At 47.9% G+C, this 17,332-nt stretch overlaps 1 protein-coding gene across 3 annotated transcripts in view; it reads left to right on the plus strand.

Annotated features, from left to right (window-relative positions):
* LOC140426589 (flavin-containing monooxygenase 5-like) overlaps positions 1 to 17,332 on the plus strand; it is a 106,505-nt gene that overhangs the window by 17,407 nt on the left and 71,766 nt on the right. For 2 of the 3 annotated variants that reach the window (XM_072511537.1, XM_072511538.1), the window contains exons 2-3: positions 14,360 to 14,497; positions 16,362 to 16,550. In XM_072511537.1, the coding sequence (XP_072367638.1) occupies positions 14,366 to 14,497; positions 16,362 to 16,550 (321 nt within the window). In that variant the 5' untranslated portion in view covers positions 14,360 to 14,365. Of the gene's footprint in view, positions 1 to 10,947; positions 11,083 to 14,359; positions 14,498 to 16,361; positions 16,551 to 17,332 lie in introns of those variants that run through there. The other variant, XM_072511536.1, reaches the window with a different exon arrangement.

Consider the following 17,332-nt stretch of genomic DNA (forward strand, 5'->3'; position numbering starts at 1 on the left):
TAGGGTCCCGTTTGGTGGTCGTTTCCTGGGGCGGCCCGGCCTGGATGGGCCAGGCTGCACCTCGGGCAACTAGGATGGCATGCTGCCACCCTGTTCTGCCCGTTGCCCACCAGATGCACCTGGGACGGAAGATTGGGGGGCTGGGGGGGGGGAGTCCGAGGTTGGGGCAGTGTTCATAGAATCATATAATCATAGAATTTACAGTGCAGAAGGAGGCCTTTCGGCCCATCGGGTCTGCAATGGCCCTTGGAAAGAGCACCATTCCTTGGCCCACACCTCCACTCTATCCCCATAACCCCACCTAACCTTGTTTGGACACTAAGAGCAATTTAGCACGGCCAATTCACCTATTCTGCACATCTTTGGACTGTGGGAGGAAACCGGAGCACCCGGAGAAAACCCACACACACACGGGGAGAACGTGCAGGCTCCGCACAGACAGTGACCCAAGCCGGGAATCGCACCTGGGACCCTGGAGCTGTGAAGCAACTGTGCTAACCACTATGCTACCGTGCTACCGTGTTCCAGGACCTCCCCTGCAAGGGGGCCCGGATCGGGCCCCAGCACCACCTTCTCTCTCGGGGTGCCTGATGGCCCCCTGGCTTCTCCATGGATGGGGGTGCGAGCAGATCCAATACCCAAGGCACCCCCGGCACCTGGCGCAGTCCTGGAGGCCCGTCCTGGTATCAACCAGGGTCTGCAAGTTTGCAGCCATGGAGCTCAGGGAGTTGGCCATCCCTGTCTGGGTGTTTGTGCTGCTGGCCAGCACCTGGGCAATGGTGCCGATGCTCTCAGTGATGGCGTGCTGAGACTGAGCCACGTTGCTGAACGCCGCTGCAATCTGCAGCTGGCTCTGGCTCATGGCTGCCTGTGAGAGGGCAGCCATGTCCTGAGCCACGGCCCACGCCTGCACAGAAAGCCCCAGGCCTTGCATAACCTGACCCATGTCCAACACCATCGCACCCATTGCCTCCACCGCGGGTGCCACCCGTGCAGTTTCGGCCTGGGTGGCAAGCATGACCGGCACCACTCCCTGCACTGATTGGACTCCTCCACATGCCTCTGCAGGTGCTGCAAGCCGGCCGTCATTCCTTTCACTTGTCCCTGGCTCTCTGACTGCATCTGGTCTATGGGTGGGTGTGGGAACTCCAGGAACCCGGGACCCGTCTGGGCGGCAGCTGGTTGCTGGAGCCGGTCTGCCCTCCGACCGTCCGGCCCCTCGGCTGCTCCTACCTCCACCTGCTGTACCGGCACGGCTGTGTGGTGTTCACCAGTGAGTGTCCCAGAAGCATCATCACTAAACTGACCAACCAAAGTGAGAGTCTCTGCAATGGTGGGGGGTGTAGGAGATAGCAGTGGCGTTATGGTGAGGTCCCCATCGGACCCGAAGTCCGGGGTTCCCTGGGGTGGTGCGTCCTGTCCGTCCGTTCCCTGGCCTGGGTGTCCTGACTCTCCGTCCTCTGTGTGTGGGTGTCCTGGTTTGGTGTGTCCTGTCTGTCCGTGTCCTCGCTGTAGGTTCCCTGCGTCGAGGTGTCCCATCCGTCTGTCCCCTGTGTCTCCGTTTCTTGGGTTGTGGCGTCGTGACTCGACTGGGACGGGGGGATGTTGGTGTGGCTGCCCTCCCCGTCGTGGATGAGTCCCTGGGGCATTGCTGCCCTGGCACTGGCTGCGGGCAGGCTGCATCCGCTGGCCGGGTCGATCGCCCTGTGGTCCTGCAAGACACAATACAGCATCCATGGTTAGACACGCAGGCGGGGCTGAAGGGGTGGGCTGAGGGGGTGGGGGAGGAGGTGCGGGCCAAGCAGGGGGGGTCTCACTTGGTGGCGCGCCCCCGATTTCGGCATCGGCAACCTCCTGGTCCGCCTGCGATGTCCAGGGCCCTCTGTTCATGCAAGCTGAGGGGGCACAATTCAGGTGGATCCCCTCCGGTCCTGGCACGCCCCCGGTTGTTATGGGCGCGCTTCTCCTGGGAGGGGGGGAAACAAAAAGATCAGCAGTGTTAGGCAGACAGATACTTGCAGCCCAGTGTTAGGTTTATGTTGGCATCGGTTCACAGGCCATCCTGCCAATGCAGCTGGCATGGGTGGCTGCAGCCATGTGGGTCACAGCTGGGGTTGTACTACCCCCCATGCGGGGCGCGGGTGGTGCCACATGTGTGGGGGGGTTGGGGGGGTTGGTGCCGTGGGCACAGTGCTGGGTACTCACCCTGGTTGCCCTGACTAGGTTGTTGAGCTATTTGTGGCACTGGCTGCCTGTCCTGGGTGTAATCCCTACGGCGCTTCGCCCACCTCCCTCCACAGACGCCAGACGGTGTTGGCTGCGACCCTGCAGCCATGTCCGGGGTACAGGGCCTCCCTCCTCTGATCCACGGTGTCCAGGAGCGCCCCCATATCTCGGTCCTGGAACCTCGGCGTGGCGGGCGGTCAACTTACAGCGTCGGCCTGTGTGTGTGCGGGTGCCGTCTATTTGACCGCGGCGCAGCGCCGATTACGCGGCGCAGCATCAATTATGCCGTGCGCGTCTGTGACACTGTTCTGGGCCACGCCATCACGCTTCCCGTGGTGCCCGTGCTGGCCCCTTCCGTTGTGCAGAATAGGCGCACTTGGACAGGTCGAGGCCGGCGTGGGTCGCTCCGGTTTTTACGCCGCTTTCAACACTTGGCCGCGATATCGGAGAATTCCGGCCATTAAGTCTGCAGAACATGCGTGGAGTTGGCAAATAAATTTCAATACAGGTATGTAAGAGACGGTGCATTTTGGTAGGAAGAATGAGGAGGTCATATACTCATTGGAACTTGAGTCTACATGCGACCTGTCGGCCGTCGGGGTACTCCACGTAAGCGTACTGCGGGTTCGCGTGAAGGAGGTGAACCCTTTCGACCAACGGGTCCGACTTGTGCGCCCGCATATGTTTTCGGAGCAAGATGGGTCCTGGGGCCGCCAGCCAGGTCGGCAGCGACGTTCCAGAGGAGGACTTCCTGGGGAAGACAAGGAGGCGCTCATGAGGCGTTTGGTTAGTGCTAGTACACAGTAGTGACCGGATGGAGTGGAGGGCGTCCGGGAGGACCTCCTGCCACCGTGAAACCGGGAGGTCCCTGGACCGTAGGGCCAGTAGGACAGTCTTCCAGACCGTGCCGTTCTCCCTCTCTACTTGCCCGTTCCCCCGGGGGTTGTAGCTGGTCGTCCTGGTCGAGGCTATACCGTTGCTGAGCAGGAACTGGCGCAGCTCGTCACTCATGAAGGAGGACCCCCTGTCGCTGTGGACGTATGCGGGGCAACCGAACAGTGTGAATATGGTGTTCAGGGCTTTAATGACTGTGGCCGCGGTCATGTCAGGGCAGGGGATGGCGAATGGGAAGCGGGAGTACTCGTCCACCACATTAAGGAAGTATGTGTTGCGGTCGGTGGAGGGGAGGGGTCCTTTGAAATCCAGACTAAGGCGTTCAAAGGGGCGGGAAGCCTTAATCAGGTGCGCACCATACGTCGGAGGCGTCGCTCTCGACCTGGAAGGGGAGGGACTCGTCGATGGCGCGCATCGTGGCCTTTGCGATATCCGCTTTGATGCGGATGAAGGCCTGGCAAGCCTCTGTCGACAGAGGGAAGGTCGTGGTCTGTATTAGGGGGCGGGCCTTGTCTGCATACTGGGGGACCCACAGGGCGTAGTATGAAAAGAACCCCAGGCAGCGTTTTAGGGCTTTTGAGCAGTGCGGGAGGGGAAATTCCATGAGGGAGCGCATACGTTCGGGGTCGGGGCCTATTATCCCATTGCGCACTACGTAGCCCAGGATGGCTAGCCGCTTGGTGCTAAAAACACACTTGTCCTCGTTGTACGTGAGGTTCAAGGCTTTAGCGGTCTGGAGGAATTTTTGGAGGTGGCGTCGTGGTCCTGCTGATCGTGGCCGCAGATGGTTACATTGTCGAGATACGGGAACGTGGCCCGTAACCCGTGTTGATCAACCACTCGGTCCATCTCTCGTTGGAAGACCGAGACCCCGTTTGTGACGCCATATGGGACCCTTAGGAAATGGTATAATCGCCCGTCTGCCTCGAAGGCTGTGTACTTGCGGTCACTTGGGCGGATGGGGAGCTGATGGTAGGCGGACTTGAGGTCCACGGTGGAGAAGACCTTATATTGGGCAATCCGATTGACCATGTCGGATATGCGGGGGAGAGGGTACGCGTCTAGTTGTATGTACCTGTTGATGGTCTGGCTATAGTCTATGACCATCCTTTGCTTCTCCCCTGTCTTTACTACTACCACCTGTGCTCTCCAGGGACTATTGCTGGCCTGGATTATGCCTTCCTTCAGTAGCCGCTGGACTTCGGACCGAATGAAGGTCCGGTCCTGGGCGCTGTACCGTCTGCTCCTAGTGGCGACGGGTTTGCAATCCGGGGTGAGGTTTGCAAACAAGGATGGGGGCTGAACCTTGAGGGTTGCGAGGCCGCAGATAGTGAGTGGGGGTATTGGGCCGCCGAATTTGAAGGTTAGGCTCTGTAGATTGCACTGGAAGTCTAATTCCAGTAATGTGAGGGCGCAGAGTTGGGGAAGGACGTAGAGCCTGTAGTTTTTGAACTCCCTCCCTTGCACCGTTAGGGTAACTATGCAGAAGCCTTTGATCTGTATGGAGTGGGATCCTGCTGCTAGGGAAATCTTTTGTGCGCTGGGACGGATGGCCAAAGAACAGCGTCTTACCGTGTCGGGGTGGATAAAGCTCTCCGTGCTCCCGGAGTCGACCAGGCATGGTGTCTCGTGCCCGTTTATCAGCACCGTTGTCGTCGTCGTCTGGAGCGTCCGGGGCCGTGCTTGGTCCAGCGTCATTGAAGCCAGCCGTGGTTGTAATGGTTGAGCGTCTTCTTCGAACCCCGTGGAGCCGTCGACGCTGGGGGCCGCAGAAATAAAGTTTTTAAGTGAAAGAGGTTTGGCATTTAGAGGTCATGAGGAGAAGTGGGGCTCACCAAATAATGGAAACTTCATGGGGGCCATTGAACTTATTGCAGAGTTCGACCCATTTTTACATGAACATCTTTAGAAATGTAAAAATGTAAAAATGAAAAAGTAAATGCTACTTACCTATCCAAACCCGTATATGAAGAATTGATAGAAATCATGGGAAAACATGTGCAAGGTGAAATTGTGAATCAAATCAACAACCTAGACACCAAATACTACTCTATTATTGTTGACTCTATGTCTGACCTGATACATGTTGACCAGCTGGCAATTGTGGTTCGATACTGCTATAATAGAAAACCCTGTGAGAGATTTTTAACATTTTTACCGATAGAAAACCATTCACCCACGACCTTGTTCAACAAAATACAACAAGTCCTGGGTGAACATAAGCTTTCACTTGAAAATATCCGTGGTCAGTCCTACGATAATGTATCTAACATGAAGGGTTCGGAGAAAGGGCTGCAAGCACTCTTTAAAAACATTAACAGGTACGCAGACTATGTACCATGTGCAGCCCATTCACTTAGCCTTGTTGGAGAAAATGCAGTGTCTACTGTACCTGAAGTTGTTGACTATTTTGGCATTTTGCAGGAGCTGTATGTTTTCTTTTCTGGCTCTCCACGAAGATGGGGGATTTTAAACACACAGGGCAATCTACATTTTTCTCGAAAGAGCTTAAGTGTAACTAGATGGTCTGCACACTATGAAGCAGTCCAGACAATTAAAAAATGGATATATGGATATTTTACAAACTCTCAGACATATTTTTGAAGACTCAGAAAAGAAGCCTGAATGTAAATAAGATGCAAAGAATTTATACCACAAGTTGGTAAAGCTGGAATATGCTATTTTAACAGTCGTTCGGGAACAAGTGCTGGAGCGTTTCAACAAAACAAGTCAGAAACTCCAAACCCCTGGTTTTGATGTATTTGAAGGTTATCTTCTGCTATCATCTTTACTTTCGTTTGTTAAAGAACTCAGAGAAAATTCAGCCGATAGGATTGCACACTATGAATCAGAAGCATAAGGTTTGTGACACGGTAGTACACTGGTTAGCACAGCGGCTTCACAGCGCCAGGATCCCGGGTTCGATTCCCGGCGCCGGGTCGCTGTCTGTGCCCAATCTGCGCAGAACCCCGTGACTGACGGCACATGCAGTGTGACGCATTTCAGGGGGTGCGGCAGTCAGTGAGCGATGCGCTTCAGGCGGCGGGGCTTAGTGGTGTGTGAGTCGCTGCAAGGGCGGGGCCAATCAGAATACGTATGGCCCTGCAGGGGGCGGGCCTAGTGGTGTGTGAGTCGCTGCAAGGGGAGTGGCCTGGTGGTGTGTGAGGCACAGCAGTGGGCGAGGTCATTCAGGATATGCAGCCGGTGGGACATAGTGCCGTGTGATGCGCAGCAGTGGGCGGGGCCTAGTGGTACGTGAGTCGCTGCAGGGGCCGGGTCCATTCAGGGTGCGTGTGGTGCTACAGGGACGGGGCCTAGTAGTGTGTGAGGTGCTGCAGGGGGTGGGGTTTAGTGGCCTGGCAGCACGGTAGCACAGTGGTTAGCACAATTGCTTCGCAGCTCCAGGGTCCCAGGTTTGATTCCCGGCTTGGGTCACTGTCTGTGTGGAGTCTGCACGTTCTCTCCGTGTGTGCGTGGGTTTCCTCCGGGTGCTCCGGTTTCCTCCCACAGTCCAAAGATGTGCAGGTAAGGTGGATTGGCCTAGCTAAATTGCCCTTAGTGTCCAAAATTGCCCTTAGTGTTGGGTTGGGTTACTGGGTCATGGGGTTATGGGGCTAGGGTAGAGGCGTGGGCTTGGGTAGGGTGCTCATTCCAAGAGCCGGTGCAGACTGGATGGGCTGAATGGCCTCCTTCTGCACTGAAACATCTATGATATCACCTCAAGTTATTCTGATGCTACCAAACGCATTGTTACAAGGAAATTTTCAGATGGAACATGTGGTATTGCTTCTTTGAGAGAAGCTGACAAATGTACGATAGAAGTTCTATCGTAACTCTATGACTGCTTGATAATCCAGTTACGCAAGAGGGTTGACCCATATGAGCAGATTGCGAAAAGGTTCAAGTTCCTCTCAGAATTGATGAACAATTCTGAAATTGATGAGGACAGTATTAAACTTATAATATCGCATTACAAAGATGATATTGATCACAAATTAGTAAACGAGTGTTATCAGTTCAAAGAATATTTGTACCTTAGGAAATCCCAGTCACAGAAGAAAACACTCCATCTAAAATGCAATGCGCAGAGGTTCTTCAGCTTATTTGTGAGCAACACCTAATTGAAGTGTTCCCCAATATGACTACTGCGCTTAAGCTGTACTTGACAATGCCTATCACGAGCTGTGAAGCAGAAAGGAATTTTTCAAAGCTGTCCTTTATAAAGAACAAATTTCGGTCTACCATGACTGAAGAGCGCTTAAATTCTTTATGCACATTGTCTCTAGAAAATGACATTGCAAGGAAGCTCTTATATGACAAAACTGTGAATATGTTGCTGGAAAAAACAGAAAAAAGAGTACTTTGTAAAATGTGCTTCATGTAGTATGTATTCTCATAGGTGTCTAAAATAAAAGATTATATTGACTGTGGACTTTTCAATGTTTTATTTCATCATTCTATGATGCATCATGTATGTATATAACATTTCCCTAATTTTCATCCCCCCATAACTCGAAAATTATAAGGCATGGGAAATTTTTATTCACACCAGTGACTTTGACATGTGAGATAACCCAGAACAGCAATTTTAATCAAAATCTGAGATGTAGTGGTTAAATTTTTAAAAAATTTGTGGTGATCTGTCGTGGAACAACCCCATTGAAGAAGATAACAGTGGTTACCCAGACCTCTTTGCTGGTTGCGAAGGGGCCCCCATAACTGTTCAAGCTTCAGGGCCACCGGTCACAGGAGGCCGGAATCAAACCCGGGTCTCTGGCGCTGTAAGGCAGCAGTGCTACCCATTGTGCCACCTTGACCACATGCCTGAATGCAATTGTGGCCATGAACCAGTGCGTTCAGGCAGCATTTTAACGTTTAATTATTGAAAAAAATTATTAACACGATTCCTTGAACTATTTAAGAGAATAGAAACTTTGTAAAATTTGATTAATATAACTGAAAATAAGTTGATCACAAAAAACAACATTTTAACAGGGTCAGTGCAACTCCTGTGATCAATTTGAACTTACCGGAAATTGCTTCTTAAAAATATAAATAACGGGGAGCACGACTGCATAATGGTTAGCACTGCTGTCTCACAGTGCCGAGGACCCGGGTTCAATCCCGGCCCCAGGTCACTGTCCGCGTGGAGTTTGCATATTCTCCCCATGTCTGCTTGAGTCTCACCCCCACAACCCAAAAGATGTACAGGGTAGGTGGATTGGCCATGCTAAATTGCCATATATTGGGGGAAAAAATGAATTGTATGATTCATGATTCAGCCACAAATATACTTGAACAGTGCAGCTGGTGGTATCTGTCTAGCACAGCTGGTGCTATTGATAATGTATTATTACAGGAATTCTGCAATATTACCTAGCATATGTCTTGTGGGAAGGAACAAACAGTGCTTTGGTGCCAATGCTTAATATTGTAAAGTTTCATGGCTGATTGTCTTGTTTTGGTTCACCCCTCACGGAGAGAATCACATCATGCTGACATGGATGGCAATGTTGCCAATCTCTGTGCATGTGTTTTATTTGAGAGAAGCAACAGCTATTGCCCTGATCTCACATATTGTCACTAATTGCTGCATGAACTGCAGTGACACTGATGCATAAAGGCACATATAATACCACTCTTGCATTGTGCTGTTGTAGAAACCACTCTCCATTAAGCAGATCCATCCTTAGGCTGCACCCTCACTAGTTATTAGTTGTATTAACAGCAATATTTTCAATTTAACAGCAACCTTGTCTTGCACCTTCAATGTAATAAAGTATCCCAAGACACTATACAGGGTCAGGATAAAGCAAAATGTGACACCAAGCCACGTAAGGAGTCATTAGGGTAAATGACCAAAAGAGTGATCAAAAGCTTTGACAAAGGGTCATCTGGACTCGAAACGTTAGCTCCTTTCTCTCCCTACAGATGGAACCAGACCTGCTGAGATTTTCCAGCACTTTCTCTTTGTCGTGTTCAAAGAGTTGTTTTGGAGGGCCGAAGGGCCTGTTACTGTGCTGTATTGTTCTTTATTCTTTAAGGAACGTATTATCAGAAAAAAGATGAGGACCAAAGGTGGGAAGATTTCTGAGGAAATTCCGCAGCTTAGCACCTAGGCAGTTCAAGGCATGCCCAGCCAATGGAGGAGCAATGAGAAATGGGGATGCCAGAGAGGGCCAGAATTAAATGAACTCTGAAATCTCAGAGGATAGCAGGGCTGGAGGAAATTAGAGATAGAGAAAGGTGAGACTACGGAGGGATTTGAAAATAAGGAGGAGAATTTACAAATCAAGGCGCTGCTTTACTGGAAGCCATAGTAGATGAGAAGTGTAGCCACCTAAATTGGCCAACTCCCGATTTAAAATGGCGAACGGCAAAGGCTGATGGGAAATTCAGCCAACACAGGCAGAAACCAGCAGGTGCAGGTTTGCTGTGTATTTAACTCTGCAAAAGCCCAGACAGCATCGATACCAGCGATCATCAGCATGATAATGTAGCAGCCATCTACATACTAATGAGCAATCCCCGGTAATAATAGCAACATTTGGGACACACAAAACTAAGCCAGACTCCCCGGCGCCAGCAGGAGCCAACACAAAGGAGGTTAACGAACACCTCAAGACCGCCCATCGATCAGGGAACCGCTCCAGTATTGGAGAAATCAAACCAAGCGATTGGAACAAAGTCCAATCACCTAGAACCAGGTACAGGGTCCGCCCCGAAAGGCGGGAAGCCCCTGGGGACTATAAAGCCCCCAAGTTCAACTCACTCTCTTCATCCTGCCCGGGTCTTACCTTTTCTTGCTGGTTGGAGTGTGTTTTCCTCACAGTATTTGCCGAATTTGTCCAGGACTGCCCGGAAGTCGCTCCTGTTTTGCCCCATGGAGAACTTGAATTTTAAAAAGATTTCTTCTGCTCTGGCACCGGTGATGGTGAGGAGAAGCTCTGTTTTTTCAGGATTGGCCACTTCTTCTAGTTCGGCTGCCACCAGGAAGATTTCAAACTTTTGCCGGAATGCCCGCCAGTTTTCGCGGAGATCGCCGTGGCACTGGAGCTGCTGCAGAACCCGGATCTCGAACATCTTGCCTGGATATCATTGCTGGTTGTCACTGTACGCTGAGATATGGCTATATGGATTGAAACAGTTCACTGCTGGTACCATGATTTGTTATGTTGTAGGTGTAACATAAGCGGCTTCCTTGTGGTGCACTTGACAAAGGAAGGTTCAGACGTGGAGATAAATTCAACACGTTTATTAAACTATTTACACTTCTATTACTCGGGTTCGACACTACTGCTAATCCTACTATAGCTACCCAGACTGACTAACCAGCTGCTGCAATCCATGTGGTGGGAGTAATATTGAATCAACCATGTCTCTGTACTCACTGAGTGTCTCCACTGGAAAGAGGCAGATCATGTGTGTGGTGTCCTTTATATATGGGTTGGTGTAATGCTCCCCTGTGGTCGTGTCACCTCTGTGTGTATCGTGAATGTCCATTGGTCGGGTCCTATCTAACTTATCTATTGGTTGAGTGTGTGTGTGTGATGTTTCTAGTGCTCCCTCTAGTGTCTAGCTAGCCTACATGCATTTACATTGATGCACATCACCACACTAACTATTGCAGGTGCCTTCTAGGGCTTAGGGTGCCAGTACTGCAATTCCTCTAATCGGTTTGAGCACCTAGTTTTTGTTTTATGGAACGTAACTCTCATTGCACTATATCTACTGGTAGAGTAATGAACCCACGAGGATGACAATGAAACTCCCTCATTAACTAAGCTGGTTTTCCTATTCCAACATACAGGTACATCTTCAATTTCTCCAAAGGTTTTTAAAAATATGTTCATGGGCGTCGCAGGCTGTGCCAGCATTTATTGGCCATCCCTAATTGCCCTTGAGGGGCAGTTAAGTCAACCACATTGCTGTGGGTCTGGAGTCACATGTAGGCCAGACCAGGTAAGGATGACATATTTCCTTCCCTAAAGGACATTAGTGAACCAGATGGGATTTTTTTAAATGACAATCGGCAATGATTTCATGGTCATCATTAGATTTTTAATTCCAGATTTTTGTTTTTATTGAATTCAATTCACCATCTGCAGTGGGGGATTAGAGCTTGGGTCCTCAGAGTATTCCTCTGGGTCTCTGATTTACTAGTCCACTGACAATACCACTACGCCACAGCCTCCCCTGTGTGTGCCAAGTTAACACTTGATGAGCCTAAGATTGGTCCTAATTATGAGCTGCTTTATTCCAAAGTATTACATAGAATTTGCAGCCAAAAACAGAGCATTCAGCTGACCTGGTCTGAACAGATAACCATGCTCCACTTGAGCACCATCTCATCCCTCTTTATTTCGCTCAGTCAGTATAACCTTCTATTCTCTTCTTATCTCATCTATTGATCTCTCTTTCCCATAAATGCATTTGCCCTTTCAAGTTAGGTAATTTGGTCATTCTGAATTCTCCCTCTGTATACCCAAACAGGCGCCGGAATGTGGGGACTAGGGGCTTTTCACAGTAACTTCATTGCAGTGTTAATGTAAGCCTACTTGTGACAGTAAAGATTATTATTAGTAGTTATACAGAGTCGGTCTCCCTGCGAGATCTGGCGCCCGCCGGCAACACACACACCCCCCCGACACCAATCACCCCCTTCCTGCCACTGCCGCACCCCGTGACCGCCCCCTTCCCAGGAGGATCAGTCCTCCTCCCAGGCCCAACCAGGAGTGAAGCCCAAGCTGAAACCGTAAGGCTCCCGGAAACGACAACACCGGAACAAGCACCACCACCGGGGCCGAGGCGATCGACACGGACGACCAGACCGCCCGACCGACTCGTGGCGTCGATCTAACACTACAATATGTGGACTTTTAACGAGAACATTTTGTCTTTTTCTCCTGATGATTACTGTAAATAGTTCGAAACAGAAAAACACCTTGTACATACTGTAATAACATGCAAAAGTTTTCCTCCCAGGACCAGCCTTGTAAACCCTTACCACCATGTGAAGCATCACCCCGCCGGGTTCATTTTTAACAAGGGGTGAATGTGGTAGTATGCATTAGGGGTCATGTGGGACTGTGAAGCCGTGATGTCATTGGCTGACAGATCCCGGGTCCTGGTTGGCTGTTGACCTCTAGCTCCACACTGAAGGCGGAGTATAAGAACCAGGAGTCCTCCCCCGCAGGCAGTCTACTACTGAACTGCGGGGGAACAGTCACGCTTAATAAAGCCTCATCGACTTCACTCTATTCGTCTCTCGGAGTCTTTGTGCGCTACACTCTGTTAAAAAGGGGAAAAAATTACATTAGCAGAACAGCCAACTTACCGCGACACTCCGCCTTTACAACATCTGTGCTACTGACTCTCAAACTTTGGGATTGTTGAAATATATACAACAAAAAATTAATCAATTTGTGTCGTGCGACAATTGTCGCATGCTTTGAAAGGAAAACATTTTAGGTCTACTTTCTGAGAAAGGTTTTTTTTAAAAATCCCTTCTCAGAAAGTAAAGTGCCATTTTTAAAATTGTATAATAAATAAGCTAAATAGGCTAAACTAGGCTATGTTCAAGCTCGCCTACGCTCGGCTAGACTAAGTTAGGCAAGACTAGGCCACCAAAACTCATAGGCTAAGGTAATGTAACACAATTTTACCATTATTTGAACACTTTTCATAATAAACATCTGTAATTTCACACAAATTTACCCTTTTATTACTTTTTCATAAATACTTGTAATATATTAGCCTAGGCTATGCGGTCATAGCCTACCTTCCGTTCAGCTCTTCATAAAAACAATAGGCTTAGGCTAATCTAACACTATTTCACCTTTATTATTTACCTTACTTTTCTAAATATAACATTTATATTTGAGTAGGGGTAATTAAAATATTGTATCCTTATGAACACTTTATTGAAAAAAATTCTTGTCTAGATCGCTATCACGAGGACTATCACATTGAAAATTCACATTAGCATTGTGATTGCCTTGTCAACAGCTCCCTTTTTTGTTATGACACGTCATCTACTGTTTGTATTTCTGTCATAAATGTTAATAGTGTTTTAAATTATTTATAATTATTTTATATTAAATATATTTAGAATGAAACATCCTTAATTTGAACGTTTTTTCGTTTACGGCTAACCTACATGATACTTTAATAATCTTTTAATTTTTATTTTAACTATTATTTTGTATTGAATTACACTATATTATTAATATTATTATTTTTTTTAAAACCCTTCTCATACAGTAGACCCTAATTTTTTAAGCAATGTGGACTAAAGTCGCTTCTGGGGCCCCTCCGGGACTAGGGGCCCTGAAGCTTAAGCTTCATTAGTTTCATAGTAGATCTGCCCCTGTCGGTGATTGCCTACGTGGTTTTCCTCCATGTCCTCCATTTCCTCCCACAGACCAAAGATGTGCAGCTTAGGTGGATTGGCCATGCTAAATTGCCCCTTAGCGTTCAAAAGATTAGGTGGGGTTTTGGGGATAGGGTGGGGGCCATGGGCCTGTGTGGGGTACTCCTTCAGAGGGTTGGTGCAGATTTGATGGGTCGAATGGCCTCTTTCTACACTGTATTAATTCTATGATTCTATGTGCAAATGGGTTAGGATGAAAAACCAGGGAAAAATCAACTTTCAAGATGGCTTCAATTTTGGGTGCAAATCGCACTGGGATCGCCATTTTAACCCAAAGCAGAAATTCGTCCAGCTCAAGTTTTATTTTGCTAAGAGACGCAGTGACAAATATTGTGGTACTGTTAAATGTATATCGCTGCTACACAATTCAATATGCTGCATCATTAATATCTGAAAGTAAGAAAAGGCACTACTGCGGTATCAGTGAATGCATGACAATACTAAAAGACATGATGCATTGAATGATTTTATCCTGGTTTGGAAAGATTCCCAACTACTGTACCTCCCACAGAAGAAGGAGACACACCATATCATCACAGTAATGTTACGTGACCGTAATTAACATTCAGAAAAGGGAAAAAATAGACCAAATGCAGCACAACGGTGCCCACTCCTTCCACAGCTGGTGTGACCACTTCCTCCACTGTTATTAATCTCTAATTGCCTTGCTGTCCAGTAATATGGCTGGTCTTTGATTTTCATGAGAAAAATGTTCGATTTATTTGAAGAGCATGATGGATATTGGTGTCTCAAATGTATTTTCACCCTATTAAATTGTATTGAACTAATGCCAGTTTGCTTTGTCAGGTGAAAATGACAAAGCGAGTCGCTATTATCGGGGCTGGTGCCAGTGGCATCACTTGTATAAAGTGCTGTTTGGATGAAGACTTGGAGCCTGTCTGTTTTGAGAGGAGCAATGACATTGGAGGACTCTGGAATTTTCAGGTATGCTCTGGTGTTTGAGAGAGTTCCATTTGGTGTGACTGAAAGCCACAGTGTTCCAACTCCATCCCTTTCTGCCCATGCCATTCAAATTCATGGTGGGTCTCACCCCAAACAACAATAAAACTTTATTTATAAAATATACATAGTCTTACCTCCCCCACATTTGCCGCACCATGGTGCTTCATTTGTCTAAAAGGCAGTAAAATCCTAGGAATCCATTACACTGTCCAAAGACTGTGCACAAATATAGATCCTGTGTCCGCTAATGATCCAACTCAAAAGTTTAAAAAAGGAGAGGATTTCTTACACTTTTGGGCCCTGACACTTCATGCTGTGTAACTCCAATGGGGTGTCAAGCAGGGTGTAAATATTGCTCAATGCTCCCTCCATACAAATCGGGCACTCAAAGTTTTTTAAGAATTACTGCCGACGAGCGGAACACGTGTAAACAGAGCTCTCTCATCACCGATACAGAGTCTGCATTATACATCTTCTCAGTTTGGTCACACACCAGTAATGCAGTATAACCCCAACCATAACGAAAGATGTTTCACTGAATACAAGTTAACACCATTCCAGGAATACCAACCCCACCACCTTGTACATCAAGAGACAAACTCCTAAAAGCTGTGAGGCGTTTGCACATTCTCCCCATGTCTGCGGGGGTCTCACCCCCACAACCCAAAAGATGTGCAGGGGTAGGTGGATTGGCCACATTAAATTGCCCCTTAATTGGAAAAAAAAGAATTGGGCACTCTAAATTTATTTTAAAAACCTCCTAAAAACTAAGAAATTAGGTATATAAATGATGAGTTGCTTTCTATTTTTAAGTATAAACCAATATAGATTGTTGGTTATACGACAGGTTATATACTCTTTACAAAAAACGTATTTCTGCTTTACAAAACAAATTTGGACCAACTGGTGTATTCTATTGTTTATACAGCACACAAGCCTCTTTTCAATGAACACCATCAGCATCCCTTTCTCTCCCTCTCTCTCTCTCTGTTGGAGTGAATTCTCCACCAATGGGATTCTCTGTTCCGCCGGCAGCACACCCTCGCCCGCAGATTTCCTGGCGACATGGGGTGACTGCAATGTGAAATCCTTTGGGCTGGCGGTGGGAACGGAGAATCCAGCTATCAGCGATGGCGTGCCGCCAAGGAACATGCGTCTGGGAAGGTGGAGAATTCACCCACTTTTGTTGATCCAGTTTCACATAAATGCATCTATACTATTTACTTCAGTTGCTACTTGCGGTAGTGAGTTCCACATTCTAATCCCTCTCTGGGTAGAGAGGTTTTTCCTGAATTCCCTGTTGGACTTATTTGTGGATACCTTGTCCTGTGGTCCACAAATGGGAACATTCTCTCCCCTAAACCTCCTCACAATCCCAAATGCTTTGTACAAGATCACACCCTCAGCATTCTCTTTTCCAGACATTCTAGACATGCCCAGCTGTTGCTCGGCAACAAACAATAAGGTCAATGGAATACTTAACTATAAAGGCAATACATATAGGAGAACTTGTGATTTAAACTCTAGAATGTTTCGGTCACTGTGAGACAAGCAATTGGATCATTGGAGGCAGACAGAGAGGCGAAAAGGCAGATGCTTGGTGTAGAAATCAAGCTTTTCACACTTGAATGCAGACATCTAAGAGGAGACTTTATCAAGGTGTGTAAGACTATGAACGGGTGGGAGGGAGGCAAAGCTTTTAAACTGCGAGTAAGACAAAAGATCACCAATTCAAATTCTCAAAAATGTAAATTAAGGGGGGTGTTACAGAATATTAATGTTCATGCTTTGCACAAAATACTGCAAAGATCTCTTACAAATTATTTTTTTAATTATGTTTGTTCAGGAAAATGTAACAGATGGCAAAGCCAGCATCTATAAATCATTGATCATCAACACTTCCAAGGAGTTGATGTGCTATAGTGATTTTCCAATTCCTGAAGATTACCCAAATTACATGCATAACTCGAGGATTATGGAGTACTTCCACCTTTATGTTAAGCACTTCAATCTGATGAAGTACATACAGTTCAAGGTAAGATTTACATCTGCTTCTCCCCAAGTTGTGGCAATAGAATCATAGAATTTACAGTGCAGAAGGAGGCCATTCGGCCCATCGGGTCTGCACCAGTCCTTGGAAAGAGCACCCCACTTAAACTCACGCTTCCATTCTATCCCTGTAACCCAGTAACCCTATCTAACCTTTTGGACACTAAGGGGCAATTTAGCATGGCCAATCCACCTAACCTGCACACCTTTGGACTGTGGGAGGAAACCGGAGCACCCGGAGGAAACCCTGGCAGACACGGGGAGAAAGTGCAAACTCCACACAGACAGTCACCCGAGGCTGGAATTGAACCTGGGTCCCTGGAGCTATGATGGAAGCCGTGCTAACCACTGTGCCACCCATGCCGCCCCCTGCATGTGTCATCTTGATGGTGATTTGCCTCAGGAACACTGGTGAAGTTGTTCACTCTGAGAGTAATACACCAGTTGGTCGATCGATGCCTCTGTACACACTTGTTTGGCTATAGGTAGACCTGGTAGCAGGATTCTTATCCTTCTGCAGCTTTTGACACGGTTAACCACATCATCTTCTTCCAACACCTTTCCACTGTCATCCAGCTGAGTGGGATGGCATTCACCTTGTTCCATTCTTATCTATCGAATCTTAGCTTGCAATGGTTTCCCTTCCTGCTTCTGCACCATTATCCATGGTGTCGTCAAGGATCCAAGCGAGGCCCTCTATTTCTCATCTAAGTACTGCCTCTTAGTGACATCTTCTAAAAGCACAGCATTAGTTTTCACATGTACACT

Source organism: Scyliorhinus torazame, chromosome 7 (genome assembly GCF_047496885.1).
Source record: "Scyliorhinus torazame isolate Kashiwa2021f chromosome 7, sScyTor2.1, whole genome shotgun sequence".
NCBI classification, from domain to species: domain Eukaryota; kingdom Metazoa; phylum Chordata; class Chondrichthyes; order Carcharhiniformes; family Scyliorhinidae; genus Scyliorhinus; species Scyliorhinus torazame.